The 15,617-nt window shown below is 44.7% G+C and overlaps 1 protein-coding gene across 1 annotated transcript in view; it reads left to right on the forward strand.

The window, feature by feature from the left end:
* LOC115087992 (dedicator of cytokinesis protein 2-like) overlaps nt 1–15,617 on the forward strand; it is a 1,829,205-nt gene that overhangs the window by 304,940 nt on the left and 1,508,648 nt on the right. Inside the window, exon 11 of the mRNA XM_029595813.1 lies at nt 9,459–9,534. Coding sequence (XP_029451673.1) covers nt 9,459–9,534 — 76 coding nt within the window. The remainder of the gene's footprint in view (nt 1–9,458; nt 9,535–15,617) is intronic.

Raw genomic sequence — 15,617 nt, forward strand, 5'->3', positions numbered from 1 at the left:
TGAAGATGGCCTTTGTACCGTGAGGCGCCCTACACAGTCCACCTGTAGGCTGGTCGCGGACCAAGACAATGGCATGCCAGGAAAGTGGACATCAAGGAACCAAGGCATGGGGCAGAGGCAAAGACAAAGGCATCAGGAAGAACATCGGACATCAGGAGGTACAAGTGAAGGACAACAGGAACATGAAGACAACTGAAGACACAGACGAAGAACATCAGGAACCTGAAGACATCTGGAGGCACGGATGAAGGGCATCAGGAACATGAAGACGACTGGAGACCTGCACGAAGGACATCAGGAACATGAAGACGAAGCCGTCAAAGCAGGAGAAGACCACAGAAGACCTGGATCGGTCAGAAGACACAGACAACTGTGAAACCTGATCTGAAGGGCAGGAGTGACTGAAGAGGAACCCCTTTTATAGGGCTGAAGCAGGAAGTTGTCATCAGGTGGAGCCCAGGGCATATACAGCCGCGGGCCCTTTAAATGCAGAGAAGAGGCACGCGCCGGCGCCTAAGAGGAAGCAGAGACAGGACCCTGGACATCAGCGCCCAGCCGCATGGAGAAAACAGCACAGGGAGGAGCAGGCAGGCTTCAGGATGGCCTCCTGCCGTCTGATGAGGACCCCAGCGATGACGTTGTGGCTCCCTGCCGCGGAGACAGGCTGGTGGCGGCTCCAGGCCGCACAAGGAGCTGGGGGGCATCGGCAGAAGCGGGCCTAGGCTGCGTTGGAGGTCAGCAGCACGGCGGTTCAGGCTGTGACTGCCACGAGGCGGGTCCAGCACTGGCGGCTACCTGAAACGAGGTGAGAGGCCTGCTCGAGGAGAGTAGCTCCGCGGGCAGGAATCGTAACAATTAACATGTATCAGCTTTAGGAAATGTGTATCTTGATAACTTTGTATTTTGCACAATACAGGAGGAAGTTTCTTTCCTGTTGCTCTTTCTCCAGTATTGCACTACATGCAAAGTCTGGCATCTTGGGATTTCCACTGCAGTTTTGTCTGCAATTTTCTATTTGTAATGTGGGTCCCTTATTCTTTATTAGGCAAGAGTTTGTCTGTTTTACATGTGTGACAGAGGTGAGGTATTTTACCAGTGTTTAGTTTCTGTGCAGGAATCTGTAGCAGCCTGACTTATCCCAGTAGAAAGTGTATTGGTGTTCAAGGGCCCAGTGTAATATTTGAATATCTGCTTTTTTATAGGTAGGATTTTTGCTGTTTGAATCCTGTAAGTTAGTGCAGTTTTGATATGGCAAGTTTGCTATATAGTTTAAAATGTGTTTTGTTTTGTTTTTTTAAAATCAGATTTTCCAGTGTGTGGTAGAGGAGTTTGCTGCTTATACTGAAGTGATTCCAGAATATGAATATTGAGAGCATACATGGAAGAAGGGGGAGAAGGGGGAGAGAATGCCTGGAGGGGAGTGGTGGGGAGGGAAAGAAGAAGAAGGGAAGAAAGCATGGAGGAAAAAATGGAATGCCTAGAGGGAGGGGAGATGAGGAACAGAGGAAGAGAGGAGGAAAATGTGGAGAGAGAGCACCTGGAGGAAGGGGTGGGGAAGGCAGATGTAGTCCCTGGAGTGAAGGCCAGAGGAGAGAGAATGATGAAGGGAGAAAGGGGATTAGAATGCCAGGAGGGAGGGCGAGGGAGGAGGAGAAAATGCCAGAAAGGAGGAGAGATTGTCTAGAGGGAGGGAAAGTAAGTAAAGAATGGATAGAGGGAGGTAGGGGGAAGTGGGGGAGAATTTATTAGGGCACTGCTATTGACAGGTTTTGCCTAGAGTGCCATTTTCCCCAGAGAAGGCCCTTCCCAACATCCCTTTCTCTCTCTCCTTCCTAGCATCCTCTTCTTTTTCTCTCACCTTTCCTGCCCAGCAACATCCCACTCTTTTTCTTGCTTCCCATCCTTCTGAGGCTTCAGCTTGCAGACGTCATATGGAAGGGTGCAGGAGAAAGGGGCCAATGGCACCCCCTTGAGTATGGCAGCCGCACAGGTTGCACAGCCCAAAAACTGGCCTTGACAATGCAACATACCACCCCCTACAAACCTCCCTCACAGTGACACTCTTACACACACACACACACACACGGTGACATTCTCACACAAACTCCCATATACTCGCAATGAAATACTTACACATTCTTCCCCCCACACACAGTGAGACTGTCACGTCCCTCCCCCCCACTCGCAAAATAACACTCTCACACCCGTCCCCATGCAGTGGCTCTCACAGTCCACTCCAAAATGTGACAGTCTCAATTCCTTCCCCATACACAAAGTGGCAATCTAACACCACACAAGCAGTGACAGTAACTTCACTACTTCAGTGAGACTTTCACACCTCAAGCCAAACCACACACGCAGTGAGCAACTCATATAAACCCATGTGTAACTCCTGTTCCAATAGTGATTAGAGGGCAAGGGCACAGATGAAAGCTGCAGGACCATCATATACTCTACAGGGTCAACAGGGTCCTGCGGGTTCTTGCGGATGGGGAGAAGCAATTGCTTCATCTTTGAGGCTCTGGACTTCTCCAACAGTCTCACTCAATAACTACACAGCCACATAAGTGTTGGAGTTGTTCCATACATTAAAAGTTTACTGAGGTATTTATGAAAAGGTAATGATCTAGCAAAATGTACATCTTCTTCTTGTTACATCCTTTAAACAGGAACAACAAAATCCAAAAATATACAAGGGATAGTTGATTTTATTTGATTTTAAAGTTGATTTGAAGACATATCACCAATGCAGCAGCCAGTGCTTCCTCAGACTACAAGATACTCTTTACAGATACTCCCTGGCTATGGATTCCCTTTATTGGGTACCTGAGATGTAGCTGGAGAATTCTCTTCTCCATTAAAATATAAGCCTGGATTTGCTTACGGTGACTTCTGGGGTCGTCTCCCAGGGGCTGCTGGGTAATGTATGGATGAACCTTCTCGTCCTCTTCTGCCACAAGGGGTTTGTAGACCCCCTGCAATCCAACGAAGAACTGCAGGAAATCTGATGCAGATTTTTGGAAAATCTCCTAGTGGGTTTGTGATTTACCCAATCTGTATTGGAGTTTGGAGGTTCTGCATCATATTTCCTTGACTACTCTGAGATGTCAGACAAATATGTGTTTTCCATCAAACTCAAACCAGACTAAAATCTGCCTGGTTAAATTTCAATGCTGAATGATTTATATATCCCTGAGAGCAGTGGTTCCTAATCCTGTCCTATGGACCACAGAGATAGTTGGGCCTTTAAGATATTCACCATAAAAGTGCATAAGGTATCCATATGTGGTGCCTCCTTAGGTCAGTCAATATATGGTCCTAGGGCCCTGTTTAGTATCCACATCTCTGTGTTCCTTCCATCCATTCAGCCTCTCCCAACCTAGAGATCTGGGATTGGTTGCCTGATTCAATTTAGTGAAGCCATTTTGGTATTCGGCATGGTCATTTCGAATTAACCTCAGAGCAGTGAATATGCATTTTTCTTACTCCCTGGTGAGCCCTCTGTTAGAATCCAGTCACCTTCCCAGACTCCTCGGTGGCAGACGTTCACTGTGTGGCAGGGAGCCACCATTGAACGCACTGGCGCGTGTGATGCTAGGACCCAGCTAAGAGATGCTTAGGGCATGCGTGCACATCAGTGTACATGATTCAGTCCATGTTGGTGGGAAATTTGGCTTCTCACCCCGATGATGATGATGATGTCATATGTTCAAGACTACTTAGCCTGCCTGGAGTTGGATTTGGTGCTTCAGCAAGAAGATCTTGTGGTTCTTGCTCCTTCAGGTTCTAGTTGTCTGCCTTGCTCAAGCCCTTCAGCCTGGTTCCATCTTCTCAGCCTTCAGCTTTGCTTCAGTCTTCAGCTCTGCTTTAGTCTCAGCCTTGCTTCAAGCCACTAGTGTTTGTCTCAAGCTTTTAGTTTTGTCCTTGCCTTGTTTCAGGTGCAGCCTGTTCTTTATATAGATTTTTAGACTCAGTCATAATCTGGCCTGTGCCAAGACTTACTCACCTGCTGCTGGTATGGGTCTCAGAACTCTACCTAGAAGGCTGCATCACAGCAAGAGGGGCTCATACAGATGCTACAGTTTGCTGAGGCCATGAGCTCTGTGAACATGTCCCCATAATGGGCCATTACTGCCTTGATCACACAGATGCAGAAGCAAGAAAAGGAATTGATTAGTCTCCTGAACCAGTTCATGCAACAGGCCTAGCAAAACTCGATCAAGTAAAAATCTCATGGAACTTGTCACAGTGTTTAGACGTAATACAAGTCCAACGTATAGCTACAGTCTCAGTTCCAGTTCTGGCAAACCCTGCACTTGGCAGCTATCCAGACTGGTGAGTCCTTGATTCAACCACTGCCATTTCCAAGGTATGGGGGTGATCCTAAAGCATACAGAGGATTTCTTAACATGTACAAGATGCAATTTGAATTACAGCTGGCTCGTTTTTTCTTTGACCGTGTCAAGATCACGTATATACTCTTCCTTTTGGAAGGTACAGCTCTTGCTTGGGTTTTTCCCTTGTGGGAACAAGATGATTTGCTTCTCAGGAATTTGGACAATTTCATTCAGCAATTCTGTCTGATTTTTGATCAACCTGAGCATGTCACATTCGCCGCCACAAAGCTCCTTTGTATTCATTAGTGCAATAATTCTGTTGGAAACTATGCGGTGGAATTCCATATTGTAGCTTCCAAACCTGATTGGGGCAAAGATAGCCAAGATGCCATTTTTTGCAAGGGATTATCTGAAAGAATGAAAGATGAATTTACAGCCTCCATCCCTTGAAACACTCATTGCCTTGGCTGTTTTGAATCGACCGGCTGCGGAGCTTGCGACCAGCCTTCTTCACCGCCATGCCGCCGCAGCGGGGATGGGCTCCAGCTCCCCGGGGATAGGGAAGGGATGCCTCCGGCTCAGCTCTCTTCTTAGTGGCCCTGCTGGCTGCTGGCGTGCTCGGTAACATGGCAGAGATGCTGCTACCGACTGTTCCTTGCGTCTGCCATCCTTAGGCGCATGCACACCCCTTTACTTTATTTAAAGGGCCCGTGGCAGGCAAAGGCTGCTGGCCCTCGGAGATGATGTCATTGATCAGGCCTACTTTATGCAAGCTCTGACAGTTAGAGCTTGCTTTGGCAACAGGTCTCCACGCTTCCTGTCGTGTGCTTAGTTGCTGCTCATTCATGTTCCAGTTCCAGCTTCCTGATTCCTGACTATCTTCTGGATGGATTCCTTGGCTTTGACGCTTGCTTGAACCTGACCTTGTCTCCAGCCACCTGCCCTGACTTCAGCTTGAACCTGACCTTGTCTCCACCTGCCTGCCATGACTTCAGCTTGAACCTGACCTTGTCTTTAGCCAACTGCCCTGACTCCAGCTTGAACCTGACCCTGCCTCCAGCTGACTGCTTAGGACTTGGCCTTTCTTAGGCTCTTGCCTACTTGCAAGCCTGGACTTAACTTGTTCCTAACTGCTTGCCTGCTTCTGTCTGTACGGGCTTCTGGAACCAGGTCTTGACTTCAATCTTGCTCCCTTGCCTCTCCGCTGCTTCCTGGCTCCCTGCCTTGGATACTCTCTCTGGGATCAACCATGCAGAGGCCCAACTAAAACCAGCCAGACCCGGTACCCAAGGGCTCAATCTGCGGGGAATGAGGGCTGGTATTGACGAAGCGCCAGTCAGCCTCCACTTCCTGTTCAGCTCCGCCTCCCAATGGTGGGGACTGTGGGGGCTTCCCCATGGGTAGGGCCAACTCCACCTCGGGCCAAGGGTCCACTTCCATAGCAGGCTGTTTGTCTTGACCTGAGATTCCACGAACAGGCTTGTGAAAAGAAGAACTCTCAGAGGACCTCTAAATATCTTGCAATCCATCTTGGAACCACCAAAGGTGGCTGCCTTTGAAGAACCCATGCAATCGGGTAAAACCCAGCTTTGACTTGATAGGGAACAAAGGCGAAGATCACAAAATCTTTTTATCTACTGTGCCGCATAAGATCATTTTGTCCGTCAGTGCCTCCTGAGACCAGAAAACTCTATAAATAGAGGTCTCATTGGGAAATCAGCCTTGCACTATTCTGCTTCCTCTCCACTACTAACAGTTCTGGTGTGACCTACCTATGGAAAATACTCAATTTAGAATTAATCTCTAGTAGATTCTCAAGCCGGGGGCAACTTTATTCAAGATTCACTGCTACATGAATGTGGTTGCTCTCCTACCAGCTTAACCGCCCCCTGTGTCATTTTGTCTGTTGACAGAGAACCCTTACCTAGTCATGTAACTACAGCTTCCTCACCCATCATGATGCAGATTGTGTCTCACCAAGAGAATATTCAGTTTGATGTACTATCTAAAACATCCAGATCTTTTGTACTTAGACTACCCTGGCTGATTCTTCATCAACCATATATTGACCGGATTTTCTTACAGATTGACCAAAGGGGTCTATCCTGCCAAGAACATTGTACATTTTCATCTTTGTCTCCTGCCTCTTCACTTTGAACCACCTTGTCTGAAGTGCCAGTTTTTCTACTTCCATGTACATCCTGTTCCTATGTGAATTCTGAACTGTGTTGTCCTCCTGCCAAAGAACCTTTGTCCATTGATCAGAACCAGTCTCAATCCTTGTCCATGCTTTCAACCTTTTCTTCAGTTAAGTCTTCTGCTTTGAATGGTTTTCAGTCCAGTCTCAAACCAAAGAATCTCTGGATCCTGGGTCTGGACCCTTGAGCCCTGAGTTGGTGAAATAATACCTTCATCTCCTCAGAAGTTGAATAGAAGAGGCTTGAGAAGAGGGCTTGAGGAGGGGGTATTGTTAGAATTCAGCCTCTTTCCCACTGTGTGGCAGGGAGCTGCCATTGGATGCTCTGGTACATATGATACTAGGACCCAGCGAAGAGATGCTTAGGGCATGTGTGCACATTGGTGCACACGACTCAGCACATGTTGGCGGGAGAGTTGGGCACTCACCTCAGTGATGATGTCACATGCTCAATAATACTTAGCCTGCCTAGACTTGGATTTGTTGCCTCAGTAAGAAGGTCTTCTGGTTCTTGCTCCTTCTGTTTCTAATCTTCTGTCTTGATCAAGCCCTTCTGCCTGGTTCTGTCTTCTCAGCCTTCAGCTTTGCTCAGTCTTTGCATGTGGCTCCACTGCAATCTTCAGCTCTGCTTCAGCCTCAGCCTTGTTTCAAGCCTTCAGTCTTGTCTTTGTCTTGCTTCAGCCGCAGCCTGTTCTTTGTATAGACTTTTGGACTCAGTCATAGTCTGGCCTATGCCAAGACATGTTCACCCACCACTGACAAGGGTCTTAGGACTCTACCTATGAGGCTGAATCATGGCAAGAGGGCTTCATGCATACACAGTTCCTTACAGCCTCCCAGCCTCATCATGAGCTTTAATTTTGAAGAGGTTTCTCTCTGTGCACACCCTGCCAGAGGGTTGTCCCCTAATTTGTTGGAGTGAGATTTTTTCCAGATTTCCTTTGGGAACTCCCGTAAGTGGCTGAAGATCTGTGAACCTCAGAATACTCCTTAGGTGGGACAAGCACCAGTGACAGTACCCACAGCATGAGATTTTTGATGACCAAGATGTATCCTGATTTTTCAGAAGGGACGGCTGCTTAAATATTGCATCCTTTGGAGAAGGCTTCCCTGGACACAAAGGACAATGGCTGAAGAGCTGTGAGCCCTGGTCTACTCCCTAGATGGGACAACACTAGTGACAGTGAAGCAGTAGCCACCTAGAGATTTTTTTTTTTAATAGAAAACAAGTATTCAGATATTGTTTGTGGGGAGGTTTTTGATCCACCCCTCTCCACAAGGTTTCCAGGGCTGGGATAGCCTGGTTCCCAGAGAGTTTTCCTACATGAGAAGTCACCAACACCAAGATGGAGAAGTAAAGACAAAGATCTATCGAGTTTTCCAATCAGATCTCCATCCCAAGGGACCAGGACAGGCTGGGTGACCGTGGTTAATCTGGACTCAGGTAGGGCATTTTTTAATGCTTGAGGGTACCTCTCCAATAGGATTCACATTTGGCAACTGGGAAAGCTTTGTGCACTTTAAAATCACCATGAGAAAATCTACCCAGATACCTGAGATAAAACCAGAAGACAAAAAAACACCTTTGTATATCAGTCAGCTGTAATTTCACATTTATGGAAAGATGGACTTAAATTACATTTTTACCGATTCTTTAGCAATAAAATTAAACACCCAGTGCCTAGTCCTGCCTGGTTTGTCCCAAAATCTTACCCCTTGAAATGCCGCAGCTACCACCATACAGGGAGAAAACACACAATCACCCGGGCCATAAGCGAGAGCTTCCCCACCCAAAAAGGATCCACTATTGAGACAGTCATGTAATGGAGGAGTGGTAGCTGGATTAATGCCCCAAATATTAAAAATGTTTGTGTGCCTTGGGGGACCTAAACCCCCCAAGCCAGGGTTACATATACATAAAGATAGATATAAATAGATATAATTTGAATATATTGAGGACCTAGTATATTCTAATTATCTCAAGCATATTTATGGTGAACATTTTGGAAACGACTGGCTGTGGGGTCAGTAGGACACGTTTTGGAACCACAGCCTCAGAGCAAATCTGTTGCTTTCAATTCATAGTCAAGCTTTTATTTTACCCACATTTTCAAGGTAGCTCAGTAAGACTGAATTATTTATTTCTCTTGAGTCTCCTAGTGTCTGGCCCACTTTCCCTTCCAATCAGCCAGGTCTGATCAAGAGAAAGATGCTGACCTGTGCCTCAGGATGCAATGAATTACAGTCTACTGAGAGATAAATAAAGAGAAGATTTAGTTGCCGCCACCTCTCTGAAATTCAGACCATTCATCTGAGGACCCAATTTGCTGTTGGTTGCTGCATTTTGTTAATAATTCATTGGGTAATTACTTAGCATTTTGTTCCCTCACACATGGTAATTAGGAAATCAAAAGTCAATAAGTACCAGCAAGGCCCATTTGCTTTCTCCTCACTCACTAATCAATATTATACCTTGCTACAAATGTTTATCAGAAAGACTAACAGTTTATTGCTTGCGGTTCACTGTTGCGGTACTCTGAGCGTAAAAAAAAAGAAACTAACGGCAACAATGTGCTTCCTGCAGAGAGTGGCAAGCTTTCCTTTATATTAATAAATAAATAAATAGTTGCCTGCCTAATTCAATGCCTGTTAATATATAAACGCCAAAATGAGAAAAAGCCTTTATCGCATCTGACTTTTCCGTGCTTTCAGCATATGGAAAATAAATAGTTGAATAAGGGCAATAGTATGGTGCATAGTGCTTCTGATTGGTAAATGGTTATACAATATACTTCAGGTTTCTAAGAACCAGGGGTTAAAATGAAAAATAATTTTTGATTCATTGGTGATTATTGTCCCAGAAAATGTCCATCCTGAGTTCTGTTGTGTGATATGTGAACAATGCCTCTTCCGTTTCTTTGTAGTTATGGACATCACAGACATCATCAAAGGAAAGGCAGAAAGTGATGAGGACAAGCATTTCTTCATCCCAGTCCACCAGTAAGTGAAAAAGTGCAATGCACCGCATGCATTCAGTCTGCTTCTCTGAGTCATACTTGCATAGAAAAGGATGGAGAGAGATTTCAGCATATTCACTTTCGGGTAGATTTTAAAAGGAGTGCTCACACGTCCATGTGCACATGGTCTCCAGTGCGTGCACATGGATGTGCTGATTTTATAACATGCGGGTGGCCCTCGACTCGCTAGCATGGGGGTGGGATTTTATAACCTACATGCAGCGACACAATCGTGCCTCCCCCAGTTCCCTCCCAGTCCGCTCCAATTAAGGAGCAGACTGGGAAGGAACTTTCCTATCCCTAACCCTACCCTTCCTACCTCTTCCCCTCTCCTCTCCAACTCCTAACCTAACCCTACCTATCCCTAATTTTTTTATTTTGTTACTTACTGCTCCGTCCATTCAGAGAGGCCCAGCACTTTGGTGCATAACGGGGGTTACGTACATAGTTGGGCCCTTCCGAAAATGCACACGCAAGGCCCGGCCACACGCACAACCCCCGTTATATACACGTGTGGCCCTTTTGAAATCGGGCTGTTTATGCCTTGCCTTAGAGCTTGTACCCTTAAAGCTGGGTAGTTTTATACATAACCAGCTATATTCAGAAGAGTATCCGGACCGGTTATGTTTAAAGTTATCCGGCTACTGTTAGCCATATAACTTTAATTGGGGCTATTCAGTGGGACGTTCATCCCACTGAATACCCATGACAAGTTACCTTGCTAAACTTAGCTGGGGATAACTTGTGCATTAAACATCCTACTATATATGGACCTCATGGGAAATTAACAATAGTGCAAGCCCCAAACAAACTGGCCCTTAAGCAGGCAACCAATGGGAGGACTTTACCCTCTTCTTTAACAGATGTCTTCTACTGGGGTCATGCCAGAGTTAATTAACTTCAGCGCATTGATCTCAGTAGACGCCGCCATTTTGATGTACAGAATTGAGGTACATTGCCATCCAGGGCAAACCCCAGCATTGGGCCTTGGTCCCGGCTGAGGCCTCAGCATTGGGATCTGGCCTCTTCACTGGGCCATGGTGTTAGGCCTGGGTCCAGGATTTTCTGTAAACCCACCACCAATACACCCTCTGATTTCAGTATCTTGAATATACAAAAATAGCTACATTCCATCAAACAACTGCTGGTGCATCTTAGGATGGACTGTAGTCTCTGGTGATACTAACAGAGACTTGTTCTGAGATGCAGTGAGGACGGGGCTGGGTGGTCAGAGGTGGCAGCCTCTCTCCTGAGATACATCAAGAGCTGTTTTGATGAGTAAAACTGTTTGTGCACATGTTTGAAAACTTATTTATTTATTTAAAACAAAACAAAACAACTTACATCCCGCTCAATCCATACTTCTAGGTGGGTAATAAGCTACGTACATAATCAGGTATCATAAAAAAACAAAAATAAGCGAGACCTAAACAATTATAAGAAAACAATTACAGTTAAAAACACAAAAACATTACTACCAGGCCCGGCAGAAAGAATGTTTACTAGCGCTGGTTGTTAGCACTGTGATTAATGTTGTTATTCTTTCATTATCCATAGTGTAGAAACCGCAGAGCTCCAAAATATCAGTTATTATCTATGGTCTATGGCTAATTTTTTTCTACTGCTTTTGGACTTTATAAATGCTTTTCAGAAATGTTTCTTTGCAATAAAATTATTATAGGGTAGAGATGAATAGAGGAGCAGCTTAGTGGTTAGATTGTTGACAGAAGACCAGAAATTGCAGGGGTCAAATCCCGCTTCTCTTACTGATGCTCCTTACAGCTTTGGACAAGCCCTCCATTGCCCCAGCTAACTATTTAAATGGTAAGCCCTCTCTGGGATAGGGACCTACCTACTGTTGTCTGAATTTGTAACTCCCCTTGAGCTTGAATTTGAAAAGCTGAATCATTCAATCCAAATGATTACAATTACGCTAGCACTGCTATTGCCAGCTGGACCCTTCTTTTTCCATTGTACAAGTATTTTTGTAAATTTGTTCTCTCCTTTTTTTTTTTTTTTACAAACTCCAAGTTTTACAATTTGCTTTCACCTGCCTTTTTTTCTTCCCTGGACTATTAATCGCACAGGATAACACTTTGCTTTCCTACTTTGCCTGTGTAAATTATGACTGGTCTTGTTTGTGTTAAGAATTGGCGAACATAATATCAGTGATGGGAGGATGGTTTAACTAGTCTAATGTCCTGTCCATGCCATTTGAGCTATGCAAGAAAAGCAATAAAAGCAATGCAAACCAGAATTATGGAAGATGAAAGTGCAACCGGAAGGAGAATTGCAGCACCCCCCTGGCTATACATATTAAGGAAACAATTTTCAAACTATTCTGAATCTGCATTAGGATAAAATCTGCAGGGAATTTATTCATGGGTTTTGAATCAGTTTTCTAAGAGAAAGCATTCAGGCGCTTTCACTTTAAAAACTGTAACAGGTACAAGTTACCTGAGGACATATGTACCTACTTTTCATACAGGAACTTATTTTTCCATGGAAAATAACGTGGGTAAAATTGAAAATGCAATCTGTGCACATTAAGGTCCATATTCTGCCACAAGCTGTCAGAGTAAGTTAACTGGATAAACGTACTTGGTTAACTTAAATTGGATATTCAGAGGCAAAGTCCAGTCGCTGAAAATGCCCGGATAAATCCTAAGTTATTGGGATACGTTTATTTGGATAGCTTAGGACAGACCTATGGCATAATTGAAATTATCCAGGTAACTTAATCAGCGGACACTGAGCATTGGCGATATCCAGGTAAATTATCTGGATAGCATAGTCCCTCCCTGTAACACCCCCCGATTTATCTGGCTAAGTGTTGCCCATCTAAACACTCACCCGTGAGTCAGGGGCAGTGATCACGATGGGATTTTTAAATTCTGTGCTTTTGGTCCGGCCAAATCCTGAGCTTGGTCGGGCAGACCTTTTCAACTCGGACCTTGTTTTCTGATCCTGTCCAAAACCTTTCCCCTGCAGCACCTCTTGAAATCACAGCCAGAAGCAATGTACACATTTTTAGCTGTATCGAGGGAGGACAGGTTTCAGAGAATCAGGCTCATGCATGTTTATTGCTATTTACCAGGGTAAACATTCAACTGTCCATAAACCCTGGTTTTGTGCCTGTAAATGTTCTTCTAAAAATTACAAGGGGGGAGGGGGAGGGGTTGTGCTCATAAAAGTGCTCACAAAAGCGATTTCGCACTTGCTTTTTATGAACGCTACAAAGAGGCATTCCATAGGATGAACTTGGGGGCAAGGGCAAAGTTACACCCGCTCCTGATTCAGTGCTGCACATAGACTGTTTGAAAATGACCCTCCCCTTTTCTAAATGACTTTCTCAGAATTTGTCTCCCCCGAGATCTCATATACACACCTGAAGTTTCAGTTCTCAAATTTATTCAGTACTCTACTGGAGGACCCATACTGGGTCAGACCAAGGGTCCATCAAGCCCAGCATCCTGTTTCCAACAGTGGCCAATCCAGACCATAAGAACCTGGCAAGTACCCAAAAACTAAGTCTATTCCATGTAACCATTGCTAGTAATAGCGGTGGTTATTATCTAAGTCAACTTAATTAATAGCAGGTAATGGACTTCTCCTCCAAGAACTTATCCAATCCTTTTTTAAACACAGCTATACTAACTGCACTAACCACATCCTCTGGCAACAAATTCCAGAGTTTAATTGTGCGTTGAGTGAAAAAGAACTTTCTCCGATTAGTTTTAAATGTGCCACATGCTAACTTCATGGAGTGCCCCCTAGTCTTTCTATTATCCGAAAGAGTAAATAACCGTTTCACATCTACCCGTTCTAGACCTCTCATGATTTTAAACATCTCTATCATATCCCCACTCAGCCGTCTCTTCTCCAAGCTGAAAAGACCTAACCTCTTTAGTCTTTCCTCATAGGGGAGCAGTTCCATTCCCCTTATCATTTTGGTAGCCCTTCTCTGTACCTTCTCCATCGCAATTATATCTTTTTTGAGATGTGGTGACCAGAATTGTACACAGTATTCAAGGTGTGGTCTCACCATGGAGCGATACAGGGGCATTATGATATTTTCTGTTTTATTCAAAATGCCCTTTCTAAAAATTCCCAACATTATGTTTGCTTTTTTGACTACCGCAGCACACTGAAACAACGATTTCAATGTGTTATCCAATTTGACGCCTAGATCCCTTTCTTGGGTTGTAGCACCTAATATGGAACCCAACATTGTGTAATTATAGCATGGGTTATTTTTCCCTATATGCATCACCTTGCACTTATCCACATTAAATTTCATCTGCCATTTGAATGCCCAATTTTCCAGTCTCACAAGGTCTTCCTGCAATTTATCACAATCTGCTTGTGATTTAACTACTCTGAACAATTTTGTGTCATCTGAAAATTCGATTATCTCACTCGTCGTATTTCTTACTTTTCAATATATTGAAAAGTAAGGGTCCCAATACAGATCCCTGAGGCACTCCACTGGCCACTGGGTCATATATTGAAAAGTAAGGGTCCCAATACAGATTCCTGAGGCACTTCCACTGAGAAAATTGTCCATTTAATCCTACTCTCTGTTTCCTGTCTTTTAGCCAGTTTGCAGTCCACGAAAGGACATCGCCACCTATTCCATGACTTTTTACTTTTCCTAGAAGCCTCTCATGAGGAACTTTGTCAAATGCCTTCTGAAAATCCAAGTATACTACATCTACCGGTTCACCTTTATCCACATGTTTATTAACACCTTCAAAAAAGTGAAGCAGATTTGTGAGGCAAGACTTGCCTTGGGTAAAGCAATGCTGACTTTGTTCCAATAAGCCATGTCTTTCTATATGTTCTGTGATTTTGATGTTTAGAACACTTTCCACTATTTTTCCTGGTACTGAAGTCAGGCTAACTGGTCTGTAGTTTCCCGGATCACCCCTGAAACCCTTTTTAAATATTGGGGTTACATTTGCTATCCTCCAGTCTTCAGGTACAATGGATGATTTTAATGATAGGTTACAAATTTTTACTAATAGGTCTGAAATTTCATTTTTTAGTTCCTTCAGAACTCTGGGGTGTATACCATCCGGTCCAGGTGATTTACTACTCTTCAGTTTGTCAATCAGGTCTCCCACATCTTCTAGGTTCACAGTGATTTGATTCAGTCCATCTGAATCATTACCCATGAAAACCTTCTCCATTACGGGTACCTCCCCAACATCCTCTTCAGTAAACACCGAAGCAAAGAAATCATTTAATCTTTCCGCGATGGCCTTATCTTCTCTAAGTGCCCCTTTAACCCCTCGATCATCTAACAGTCCAACTGACTCCCTCATAGAAAACTTTTATAAATTGAGTCTTTGATTTATTATCTAGACACTGGTATACTTTATTTTGAGTGTGAAATCATCAAACTATTATAATTTATTGAATTTTATTATAAACTGCTGTGATGACACTGTATTGAAAAGTGGTCAATCAAATTGAATAAATAATAAATAAATAAAATAGTGGACTGTTCTTGTCATCTGTATATACTAGCCGGTAAGCCCATAACAACGGGCTACATTAAAAAAAATTTTTGGTCCATTTTTGGACTCTGCACCCGTCTACACTTCTTTTCCCTCACTCCCCTTTCCCCTCGCTCATTCACCTCAGTCACTCACCCTCCCTTCCCTCCCCTGCCCCCACTCAAACTCCCTTCCCTCACTCTCACCTCCCTCCTCATTCTCCCTCCCCTCACTCTCACCTCCCCCCTCATTCTCCCTCCCACTTCTTCCCCTCACTCTCACCTCCTCCTCATTCTTCCTCCCACTCCCTCCCCTCAATCTAACCTCCCCCCTCATTCTCCCATTCCCTCAGTCACTCCCCACCTCCTCTCAATCCCATCCCTCACTCTCATCCCCTCCATCTCTCAATCCCCTCCCTCCCTCTCATCCCATCCCAGTTCATCCACACCCCCTTCCCTCTTCCTCTTGTGCTCTTCAGCGCGTCCCGCTCACGGAGACGGGAGGTCTCAGGGGGATCCCCTGAGATCCTCCCTGGCGTGCACCTCAACTGCTCCTTCCTGCCGCT

The sequence above is a fragment of the Rhinatrema bivittatum genome, chromosome 1 (assembly GCF_901001135.1).
Source record: "Rhinatrema bivittatum chromosome 1, aRhiBiv1.1, whole genome shotgun sequence".
NCBI lineage: Eukaryota > Metazoa > Chordata > Amphibia > Gymnophiona > Rhinatrematidae > Rhinatrema > Rhinatrema bivittatum.